Source organism: Phocoena phocoena, chromosome 15 (assembly GCF_963924675.1).
Source record: "Phocoena phocoena chromosome 15, mPhoPho1.1, whole genome shotgun sequence".
NCBI classification, from domain to species: domain Eukaryota; kingdom Metazoa; phylum Chordata; class Mammalia; order Artiodactyla; family Phocoenidae; genus Phocoena; species Phocoena phocoena.
In genome coordinates this window covers 62,757,721-62,770,128 of record NC_089233.1, presented here as the reverse complement: position 1 = coordinate 62,770,128, position 12,408 = coordinate 62,757,721, and the positions used below count along the sequence as shown (strand labels likewise).

General features: G+C 45.3%; 1 protein-coding gene across 2 annotated transcripts in view; it reads right to left on the bottom strand.

The window, feature by feature from the left end:
- CHMP4B (charged multivesicular body protein 4B) overlaps window positions 1-9,767 on the bottom strand; it is a 47,674-nt gene extending 37,907 nt beyond the window's left edge. The window contains exon 1 of one of the 2 annotated variants that reach the window (XM_065892689.1): window positions 9,445-9,767. In XM_065892689.1, coding sequence (XP_065748761.1) covers window positions 9,445-9,634 — 190 coding nt within the window. In that variant the 5' untranslated portion in view covers window positions 9,635-9,767. The remainder of the gene's footprint in view (window positions 1-9,444) is intronic. The other variant, XM_065892690.1, reaches the window with a different exon arrangement.
- Window positions 9,768-12,408: the final 2,641 nt, after the last annotated feature.

The window sequence follows — 12,408 nt, the reverse complement described above, 5'->3', positions numbered from 1 at the left end:
TGGAGTTATCTCCTCACCTGGGGTCCTTATGGCACTCTACACAAGCTCACTGGGTGAAAATTCTTTCTTCACCACCCCACCAGGCAGTGGTGCTCCCTGAGGATGGGAACTACCCCTAACTTATCACCAGAGTTGTTGGTACCTGACAACCAGTGGGTCCTCATGACCGACAGCTTTACTGAATGCATGTCAATTATCTAGATGGCTGGCTCCTTTCATGAAGAAGGCTGTTACCCCATCAGAGGGCACGTGTTCACGTTCTTTTCCTTTTCCTTTTTTTAAAAATATTTATTTATTTATTTGGTTGCATCAGGTCTTAGTTGTGGCAGGTGGACTCCTTAGTTGCGGCTCCCTGGCTCCTTAGTTGCAGCACGTGGGCTCCTTAGTAGCGGTATGAGAACTCTTAGTTGCAGCATGCACACTCTTAGTTGCAGCATGCACGTGGAATCTAGTTCCCTGACCAGGGATCGAACCCTGGCCCCCTGCATTGGGAGCATGGAGTCTTAACCACTGCACCACCAGGGAAGTCCCTCAAGTTCTTTTTCAAGGGAAGGAAGGCAGACTTCCACTGAATTCTCCAACCATTCTGTGGCCTCATCAGATTACTGAAGGTATTTGGGAATAGGCTGAGCTGGATAAGAGTTCAATCTTTGAGCCGCAAAATGAGTGAGCCAATTAGCCAGGCAGACAGCATCCCTGAGTGTCCAGGAAAGAAAGAATACTGGCATGGACATATGAAAAATGCCCAACATTCTCATGTAGCCCCTACAGTAACTATAGAGAGGTGTTTCTTTAATGTGCATACAAACCACCTAGAGATCTCATAAAAATGCAGGTTCTGCTTCAGTAAGTCTGGGTGGGGCTTGAGAGTCTGCATTTCTAACAACTTCACAATGTTCCCACAGACCACACTTTGAGTAGCAAAGTTTTGTTGTTATTGCTGTTGATTTTAACTTTTTAAAATTGAAGTATAATTAATTTATACTGCTGTGCTTTTTGTTCTTTTAATTGAAGTATAATTGACCTACAACACTATATTAGCTCCAGGTGCATATACAGTGATTCAATATTTCTATATGTTACAAAATGATCACCATGATAAGCCTAGTTATCATCTGTCACTACACAAAGTTATTACAATATTACTGACTATATTCCCCATGCGGTACATTTCCACTGACTCATTTATTTTTATAACTAAAAGTTTGTACCTCTTAATCTCCCTCACCTATTTCACTCATGCCTCCCACACCCCTGCCCTCTGGCAACCACCTGTTTGTTCTCTGTATGAGCAGCAAAGTTGTATAGTAAATAGTGTATCCTGTTTTTGCAGCTGAAGAAGCTGATGCTCAGAGACAGGAGGAGACTTCCACTAGCAAGCAGAGGTAGAATGTGAACTCAGGTCTTCTGATCCCAAACCCAGAGACTTTTCTACCACACCATTCCACTAATCTTCAGCTAAACATCCAGGACCATGAAGATGTGTAGCTTTCCCACATCCCTCAAATAAGCCCTCCAGCCAGCTTTGCCATGTAAGGAAGAGGGAGGAGGGAAAACTAGAAATAGAAGCTATGGGAGAATCAAGCCAGCCAGATGTTCTTGTTAAGAACTTAAATCATTCAATCCTTCAGCTAAGACTCCTTAAGAAGGACCAAAGAAACTTTAGGCACTCCTAGATGCTCATTCCTTCACTAATGAAAGGCCACAGGGAAGTGTAATTGTTTAAAAAACAAACAAACAAAAAAAAACAACTGTGTCAGTGATATGGGAATTATCAGGGCCATACAGCACACAGAACCAAATTAATTCCTAACAAACGGCTAGTCCTGTGTGTGCTGGGCTGTGCCGCTCAGACCTCAGCTGGCATATTCAGAGCGGTCAGCTTTGCCCACTCCACACCTTAAGAGCAAAACTGATGAACAGGAGCCCACCCAGAGGAGGGTAACAAGGAAAGAACAGAAACACCAGGCAAGGAACCATCAATGGAACACAGAAGACCTGTTGAGACGTAAGCCCCATTTTCCTTGATCTGTCTTCCCAAAGGGGGATTAGACCTGTTCTCTGTGGCCCCAAGAGGCAGAATTAGCAACCTGTTTTCCCAGTGAAGAAAACAGTTCACCACTGTCTAGTGTCAGAGCTGGGATCTGCCCGTAAACCTTCTAACTCCAGATCCCACATTCTTTCCTCCAGCCCAAACTGCTTCCCTACAGAGGTGCCACCCCAACCTGTACCAGAGGTAGGCACTACAGGAAGACAGATCTCAGTTCCAAATAAGAAAGGTGATTTCAAAGTCAGAGCTGTCCAAGGACAGACTATGCTGTAGCGTGGGAGGATAGAGCACATAATACAAATCCTATCAGCAGGGAGGTTCAATCAGAGGTTAATAACTTGGCAGGAATACTGCAAAGGGAATTTGGGCACTGGATGGGTGACTGGGTGAGATGAACCTGCCACCCCTCAGAGATGAATTAATCTCTTCCTGCTGTATTTTCCTCTAACCCTTCATTTGTACATAGTTTGCCTTTCATCAGTGACTTGTACATGTGTGTGTCATCTTCACTGAACTGTAAACCCTTGTAGTGTCTTATCCGTCTTTATATCCCTTATTGTGCCTGAGACTATACCTGGGAAACCAAGGAAACATTTACGTGCCTCCTCTGTGCCGGGCACTCGGGTACGCATCCTGTACACATCACCTTATTCCGTAGCCTCACAAGAACCCTAAGAAGTATTGCTATTACTCCCTTTTTATAGATGGGGAAACAGACTCAGAGGATAACTGCCAAGGTATTGCTGGTGAGTGGTGAAGCTGGCACTCAAACTGGGAATCTTCTGCTTACACCATCATGCTGCCTTCCTCCTAGAAGGAACTAAACAAACGTCTAGCTGACTTAAGCCAAACACCTTAAAAACAGGCCAGTACTATATCCAGCTACGTCTGTTGTTGTTTTCTGTTGCTATGCTCAAATTTTCCTTCTAATTATAACCATCCATTCTCAAAGTGACCAATATAAAGTTGTTGTTTTTGGATATCCTCTCTCTCACTTTTTCAAAGACAGTGGCAGAGCAAGAGGACCAAGTTTTCACAAACCTTGCCTACCCAAAGGAATCCCTCAAGGCCCTAAGAACTCCACCCCCTCCTCCCAGTAGGCCCTAGCTCCATCTCAGGGCTCTGGACCACTGTAAACAAATCAGGTCCTGGATTTCTGCCCCAGAGGTATATGGCTCACACACATCTTCACAGGCTCTTCTACAGAACCTCATTCTCCACACTCAAACCCAACTCAGGGCAACTCAGAACTTCCCTCAGCAAAACAGTCTAGCTCAAAGGTCCTCAGAATTAGCTAAACTTCCAAACAAAATCTATCCTGAATTTCAAATCACATTAGAAACCTGCTGGCAGGCACTTAAAAATATTTAATCTTTCTGCCAAATGGGGCAAAAAAAGATTTTGTAATTTGAATCAGAGGCGCCAGCATGTTTGGACAGCCAACGCATAGGCTTCTCTGACACTCCATCTGTCTTCAGAAGTAAACCAAAGCCAATCTGGCCAACCACCTCTTTAAACAAGAAACTTAAGCATCACCAAGGGAAATCCTCATTGCTCAGTTCCCTGGGTAGGTTTCGGGTTTTCCATCCCTGGGCCTCTGGGATAGGAGATCCTGCTGGCACATGTACCATTAAGATGCTGTGCTTTGCAACCTGACACCTTGATTGCAGAGAACCAAAAAGCCACATTCACTATAAATTTAACTTATTAAGAGGTCTTCCCATGTGTTAACATTTTAGAGCAACTTTATTAAACATCAGAGAGCCACCCCAGCTCCAGCAATAAGCAGGACTTAATGAAGATATATTTCCCATCAGCGTCTGGCCTCTCTGCATCCATCAGACATTTTCAACTGAACCTAAATTAACCTGTAAATGAACTGATTTGCATCCCTAAACCCAACAGAAATATACCAGTGTAGGGTGAGATATCCAATCTCCATTTCCCAATCTCACATAATTCTCCTGTTAAACTAAAATATGATCCTTTCTACAACGTGGTTTCATCTTTATTAAAATGGGAAAACAGGGAAATCTGAACCACCTAGGGTAGAAATTTCATAACTAGTTACAATGCCTTAAGAAGAAAATAATCTTTGATATATAATCATCTTAAGGAGAACACCAACGGGGCACTGTTTGGAAAGGTACCAAAAATGACCTAAGCTGGGGAGATTTTCGTCAGTTCATCTATACTGCAATCCTGGTTCCCATCTAGTTCTCAGTGAAAGAACTTTTCCACTTGACCAAAGAGGTTTTGTTTTTTTTTTTAACATCTTTATTGGGGTATAATTGCTTTACAATGGTGTGTTAGTTTCTGCTTTATAACAAAGTGAATCAGCTATACATATACATATGCTCCCATGTGTCTTCCCTCTTGCGTCTCCCTCCCTCCCACTCTCCCCATCCCACCCCTCCAGGCTGTCCCAAAGCCCCGAGCTAAAATCCCTGTGCCTTGCGGCTGCTTCCCCCTAGCTATCTACCTTACTACGTTTGTTAGTGTGTATATGTCCATGACTCTCTCTCGCCCTGTCAAAACTCACCCTTCCCCCTCCCCATATCCTCAAGTCCGTTCTCCAGTAGGTCTGGGCCTCTATTCCTGTCTTATCCCTAGGTTCTTCATGACATTTTTTTCCCTTAAATTCCATATATATGTGTTAGCATACGGTATTTGTCTTTTTCTTTCTGACTTACTTCACTCTGTATGACAGACTCTAGGTCTATCCATCTCATTACAAATAACTCAATTTCATTTCTTTTTAAGTCTGAGTAATACTCCATTGTGTATATGTGCCACCATCAAAAAATCTAGAAACAATAAATGCTGGAGAGGGTGTGGAGAAAAGGGGACACTCTTGCACTGCTGGTGGGAATGTGAATTAGTTCAGCCACTATGGAGAACAGTATGGAGGTTCCTTAAAAAACTACAAATAGAATTACCATATGACCCAGCAATCCCACTACTGGGCATATACCCTGAGAAAACCAAAATTCAAAAAGAGTCATGTACCAATATGTTCATTGCAGCTCTATTTACAGTAGCCCGGAGATGGAAAGAACCTAAGCACCCATCATCGGACGAATGGATAAAGAAGATGTGACCAAAGAGGTTTGATCTACAATAACTTTATCAGAAAAGGAAAAAAGTATACTTAATATCCACAATGTGCCACACTCTTTCATATATTGAATATTATCTTAGTTAATCCTCACCACAGTCATGTGAGATGAATATTATTTCCACTTGATAGTAAAGGAAAAATGACAATATTTAAGTGCCTTGGATGGCAGGGCCTGTGTCTGGTTTCCCTATATTCCCAGCAGTAAGTTCCTGGCACTGAGCATGGGACCTAGGACACAGTTTAAGAGGCTGCCACATGCTTAAGAATGAATACATCACTAAAGGAAACAAAAAGAAATTTGGGAGAAATATGCAATTCAAATTTTGCTCTAGGCCCCTAACCGAAACCACCGCCTGGGACACACCTGCCTGATGCAAATAATCTACTTGAGCAGCAGAGGTTTGCTTCAAAGGACAATTTATCATCTTTCCAACATCTACGTCACAAAAATAGCATCCACATTTGGCTACACACTTCACAGGGCAGGACCTAGTCCTGTCTCACTTCTTTTTCCCCCCGACTCAGCACCACACCTTGCACAGGTGGGTGTTTAATGATCTGAGTGATGACAACGGTCATGATGATGCCTTCAGCCATCATGGGAGTAAACAAAACACAAGATGCCCACAGCCACCAGAAGAACTGGTCTGAGTCAAGTTACATCCTCTCTCCAGCCTCATTTTCCTCTCCGGACAATGTGAATAACAGAACATACCCCCAAGACTGTCTGCAATCATTTAATAAATAGTTACTAAGCATTAGCTACATGGCAGTACCGTGCTAGATAAAGGGGACACGGCAATGAACATGACTATCACATCCTGCCCCATGGAGCTCAAAGTCTCGGTGGATATCATGAGACTCATAAGAAAAAAGGAGTTTTACAAACTTCAAAGGACTCACAATCATGAAGAATTGCTCCTCCTCTGTGTTTCTGAAGTTGGTTAATGGCATCACCATCCACCCATTGTCCAAGCTGTAAACTTGGGAATTGTCTTCAATTCCTCTCTCTCCTTCACCTTGCCCACAGTTCTGACCAATCACCAACCTTCTTCTGATTCTCCTTCCGAAAAGTCTCTGATATGTATTACTTCTCATCTAGTTTTCCATGCTTCTACTCTAGGCCCTTTGTTCCCACCTGAAGAGTCTCCTTGCAATAATGATAATGGCAACCGTTTATTGAACACTTACCATATGGAAGGCATTCTACAAAGAGCTTTGCATGCATAACATAATTTAATCTAATAAGGTAGATACTAGTACCCCTATTTACAGAGGAGGAATCTGAGGTACAGAGTAACCTGCCCAAGACACACAGCTAGTGACAAAGCTACAGCTCAAGTGCATTGTCCATGAGATTCTACCCATATCCCTTACTGGATTCCTGCCTCCAGTCCCTTCTTGGTCAGCGGACACTCCTTCCTTTATTGCTACTGCTGCAGTGCTCTTTCAGAAATCCAAGCTGGTCTGTTCTGCTTTAAGACAGCCAGTGCTCCTCACCATCTCCAGGTCAAAGTCTAAAGGCTACAGGTCACTCCCCAGTGTTAACCATCTGCTGTCCTGCCCCACCGACTCCCACCAGGAGATGCTCTCACTCAGGGCTCCCCAAACTCCTTGCTGACCCACTTCACATCTCCCTCCTCAGCCAAGCCGCCTTTGCCCTTTCCCCTCCAAACAAGAATATTCTCCTCTGCAGCCTGAGCCCCATGTACACACTCATGTTTCAGCACTGACTGGTATGTGTCCTTCCCTCTCTTCCTCCTCCCTCCTCCTCCTTCCCCTCCTCGTCTTCCCTCTCTCTCTCACACAAACTCAAAAAACAAAACAAAACAAACATAAAAACCCACATACACACACTTCCAATCCTGAGCCCCTGGAGGGCAGACACAGTGTATTTTCATCTCTGATCCCCCAAGTCCCAGCACAGTTCAAGTCAATCAGTAACTAAATGAATGGTATGTTGTGGTGTTAACACCTCTGAGCACTATCCCTACAAGCAAATAAGTGTCCCCAGAGGACACTAAAAAGAAGGGCAGTAGCTCCTGTCCTCTCAAGCAAACTCAAGAAGACAGACTGCCTTCCAAAAAGTTATTACAACTAGCTGAGATTGGTCCTCCACAGTCTGCTGGCAGCCTCTCTCCAAGCCTCTTGAAAGCCAATTCAATCACCTCTAAAACGGCAGAAACAAAACTGCTCCAGACCAAAAGACCACAGGAGAATTGCTCTCTCAGTTTGGAGATGATGTAAACTGATGCCCTCCTCCACCCGGCAATGGGCAAAGCATTCCCCAAATGCAGCCTGGTCAAAACACTGACTCTAAATTACCTCTGTGAACAACAGAGGATCCTGACTGAGGGAGAGTCATCAAAGAAAAATGCCAGAGACAGCAAAATCTAACCCTGCTCTCCATCTCCAGAGCTACAACTGGACTCCAGGCCACAAATGCACGGCTGCCTCTGTCCTCACTGGTCTCCCAGCTCCCATTCTCACCCCCCACAGGTCTACTTTCCAAAGAGAGGCCAGATGGCGTTTTTTAAAACTATGTGAATGATAAGAACACGCATAACACCCTCCAACAGCTTTCCATCCACTTGGAATAAAATCTAAACTCTTTACCAGGAAGTTCAAACTCCACCCCACACCCACTTATTTTATACCACTCTCCTCTTCAATCACTACATTCTAGAAACACAGGTCTTCTGTTTCTTAAAAGAGGCCAACCTCCGGGCGTTTTTCTATGCTGCCTGCTTGCCTGGAAGGCTTCTCCCCTAGATTTCTACAGAGCTGGTAAGTTCTCAAGGTTCACTTCAAACTTGACCTTTTCAAAGAGGACTTCCCAGACCACCCTATCTAAAGTGACACCCCCTCCCACCCCATCACTCCCCATCCAATTTTTTTTAGCACTTTTCAACACTAGACAAAATTTTCTTCATTTATTCCCTGTCTTCTCCCTCATTAGGGTAGAAGCTGTACTTTGTTCACCCTGTAAATACAGTACATGCAGTAAGCCCCCAAAAAGAATGTCCAGAGTATCCACTGACTGTCAGCAAAGGAGGATCCTCAGGATGGGTTATTTTGTTCTTCTGTTAAAATGAAGAAAACATCTATTTAACCCCTACTGTATACTGGGCACTGTAAATCCTTATCTTCCTTTCAGAGGTAAATTCACTAGTTCAAGGTAACACAGCTAGTGACTTGCAGGCTTCTGAGTTAAATACTTGTTTGTAAAGCTCCTAAACCCCTCTCACCTTTCCTCCTTCTCGGGGTGGGGGGGGGCGGGGGGGGTTGTTACGCTGTGGCTCACTCTCATATTGCCATAACAAAGAGAAAAATCAAATATTCCTAAACTGCTTTACAGTTACTAAAGCGTTTTCACATTCACCTCACTTAAGAAGAATACAAAGCACTTGCCCAGAAAGCCAAACAACAGTAAGTAAAGTGCCTCAGAGTTCAATATCCCTGCCCTGAACCACAGTGGGGACTCGGGGAGGAGTCGGGGCCAAAGGAGGAATGGAATCCTTATTTCTGGTACACACAGACTGGGAAGCGGTGAGTCACCGGGTGAAGGTTTGGCTACGTGAAACTCTGATAAGGCAACAAGAAGTGAATCACAGGGCTGGAAGGCACTTTAGGCCTCATGGAGGCCAAAGCCCGGCTGACGGATGGGGAAAATGAGGCTCAAGAAGAAAAGGAACTTGCTCAAGTTCACTCAGCAAGTGAATAGAGCCCGAACCAGGGGGTCTCCTCTCCCCCAGTCCCCTTTTCTCTCCATCCAGGCGGCTTCTTAAGAATTCTGAGTCAGGGGGATGGGGAGAGACCAAGGACTGCTCATGCACTCCACAGAGGGGTCGGGAGAGGGTAGGGGTGGGACCAGGAAGTACACAAGTGTTAGGATGGAGGGCAGAAATGAGCCAAGGAGGCGGCGGCAGTATCTGGGAAGGTGGGTGAGGGCAAGCCAGAGGAAGGAGGAAAAGGCGGAAGAGAAACGAATAGAGTGAGGGCGGAGGAAGAAGTGCTGTGAAATTAGAGACGAAAGGGCCTGGCCGAATGGGGAGAGCCTGAGACGAGACGGCTGGAATAGCAGTCTGACGATGGAGGAGTCTAGGGCTCCAGGAGACACTGAAGGGAGTCAGACGGGGAGGGTCCCGTACCGGGAAAGGCAAGGAAGGGAGTCTGACGGGATAAGAGTTCCAGAATCTGAGGAAACACTGGGGCAAGTCTCACGAAGGTGGAGTCCGGGTCAGAGGAGTCTGAGGGGGCCGGGCCGACTCACCGCGCTTGTTTTTGGTGCCATGCTTCTTGGCGGCTGTCAGCTCCTGCTCGATCTTTTTCTCCAGGAATTCCTGCTTCTTACTTAGCATCTCCTCCGTGTCCCGAAGCCTCTGGATGGCCTCCTGGGGGGTCGGGCCGCCCTTGCCGGCCTTACCCCCTCCAGCCCCGAACAGCTTCCCGAACACCGACATGGTTGCTGCTCGTCGCGCCGGCCTGCGCCGCCCGCTCCGGCTCGGCTCGGCTTCGGCGCCCTCTCCCCGCTCCCCGCCCCGCCGCTCCCTGCCACCGCAGGCCTCTCCGCCACCTCCGCCCAGCAGCTGGGCCCGGCCGCGCTACCTACCACAGGCCCCCACGCCCGGCCCGGCCGGCGTCAAGGAAACACGCCACTGACTACAACTCCCGGTGGGCAACGCGCCGGCCGTCCCTCAAATCTAACGGAGGGTGGCGCGCTGCATGCCGGGAGGCTATAGTCTTCCTGCTTAAAGCTCTCGGCGGCGCGCTTTTAGGTCTACCTAGGGTCAAAGGGCGAGATCGCATGCTGGGAAATGTAGTCTCCTTGGAACCCGTTCTGTAGCGGTAGAAGAACAGGAAGAGAAGTAAGAATATTTTATAAAACAGTAATTAACGTTATGCACATTCTATGATCCAGGCATTGTGGAAAATGCTTTACATGCATTATCACATTTAATTCTCACAAGACTGTGAGAGATAATACTGTTACTATTTTTGTAGGTGAGTAAGCAAGACTCAGAAATTGAGTGACTGACTACCTTAATAGCCTTCGCATATGCTGTTTCTCTACCTGCAATGCCTGTCTACTCCGTATTCACCTAACACGTTCTTCGAAACCTAGTTGAGGCTAACAGCAAAGCTAGAGTGCAAAGGTTCAAAACCCACTTTGAATACTTACTTGGGCAGTTACTTCCTCTATTCTGAGCTTCCCTTTCCAAAACTGTAAACTGGAGATAGCAACAGGACCACCTCCAACCTTGTGTGAGATAGGGAATGTAAGATGCTTACTTAGCATAGGCCTAGCACAGTAGGTGCTCAGAAATATATATTTTATTCTGGGTCATCATTATGCACGATAGCAATTAAACCGGGAGAAGACGCAAACTTTCAAATGTAACAGAATTGAGGATTTTTTTGCCCCTGCATTACAAAGGGCCAACTGGTTGTGGGGTCACATTTCATTGTTTTTCCTTGTCTTTTGCTGTCAAGAATCACTTCTCCGGATTTCCTTGGTGGTCCAGTGGTTAAGACTCCGCGCTTCCAATGCGGGGGGCGTGGGTTAGATTCCTAGTCAGGGAACTAAGATCCTACATGCTGCGTGGTGTGGCCAAAGAAAAAAAAGAATCATTTCTCCATCTATTAGCACTGAGGCTGTGTCTAGTAGCCAATACTTCGCCCAAGCCCACCAATCTAATTTGCTGCTTCCAATCTTTTGCATTTATTAGCCTTGTATGAAAACAAAGAGTAAAGCAGTTCTGAGTAAACCAGTTCTGAAGTGCTCTCCAATGAAGAAAAACTTGGCTTCTTTTTTATCCCTTCCTGGACTCTGTTGCTTAGAACAGAGTTTCAAGTAAATGAGAGCTTAATGGAACTTTTCCTCTATTATTTCACATATATGAGTCTTGTCTCCTCCCCAGACTATTATCTACATATAAACAAAAATATGCCTTGAATGTTGTCCTTGTCATTGTTGTTGTTGTAATCTGCCACAACCCCAGCCTGCACCTAAAGGTAACTATTCCCAGAGGATGAGAGAGTTCATCTCACCCAACTTTCCAGGTTGGAAGAAATTTTTCAAATGTGAGAGACATACTAGAACTGTCAAGAATTCACAGCAGCATAAATTGTGAAACATAAATCACACTTCTGTTTGTTTTGTAATTGAGACATTGCAATGTTTTTATCAAAATAAAAAACAAAAACAAGGTGGGTTCCATCAAGCCATCTAATGGGTACAGCAACCCCTCCATATCTACGAAATCTGCCTCTCCCCACTTATCTAAGTCATGCTGCAACCAGGCACACAGGTAGCAAAACATTTGCTGGGTTTGAGCCATGGCCCAAAGACTATATGAACAGTCTGACTCTGCAGACCTCACCACCTTCAGTCTCATATTGCTGTGGGGTAAGCCGGGATGATAGCTGAGCCCCTCATGTCATAACTCTGGGAGCCCAGAAATACATCCTGGGAATATGATAGCAGAACATTCCGATTTAATCTTTAGTACCAACCCCAATTAATTGGTGTGTGGGTCACTCGGATTACTGGGTTGAGAATTCTGAGTCTGCATCAGGACATCTCTTAAAAATGTTCTGAGATCAATTCATGATGTCTGCGGACTTCCCTGGCAGTCCAGCGGTTAAGACTCTGCGCTTTCAATGCAGGGGGTGCGAGTTCAATCCCTGGTCAGGGAACTAAGATCCCACAGCCCACAAAGCATGGCAAAAAAAAAAAAAAAAAATTCATGATGTCTGCCTAGCATGTGGGATGGGAGATAGTGACAACATGGGCAAGGTAGCTGCCATCCTGGATTCAACTGCCTTGGTAGAGATTCACAGGGTGTATTGGCTCAATACTGGAGAGCCCTGGGCTTCCCTGGTCCTCATTTTTCTGGTCTCTTGGGCAAATGCACAGCCTTTTCAAACTGTGACTGACTGGTGTTAGCTCATTAAAAACTTTGTGAAAAGAATGAACTACCAGTACTTCCAACAACTTGAATAACTTGCAGATATTATGCTGACTGAAAGAAATTAGACACAAAAGCCTGTATGATTCCAATTATACAAAGTTCAAAAACAGGCAAAATTAATTTATAATTTGTGGTGATAGGAGTCAGAATAGTAGTTACCTCCTGGGATAGTACAGACCAGGAAGAATGACCATTGTGGTGTGCTGACAGGTTCAGTATCAAGATCCAATGGTGTTCACATGGGTGTATACAAATTTATATTT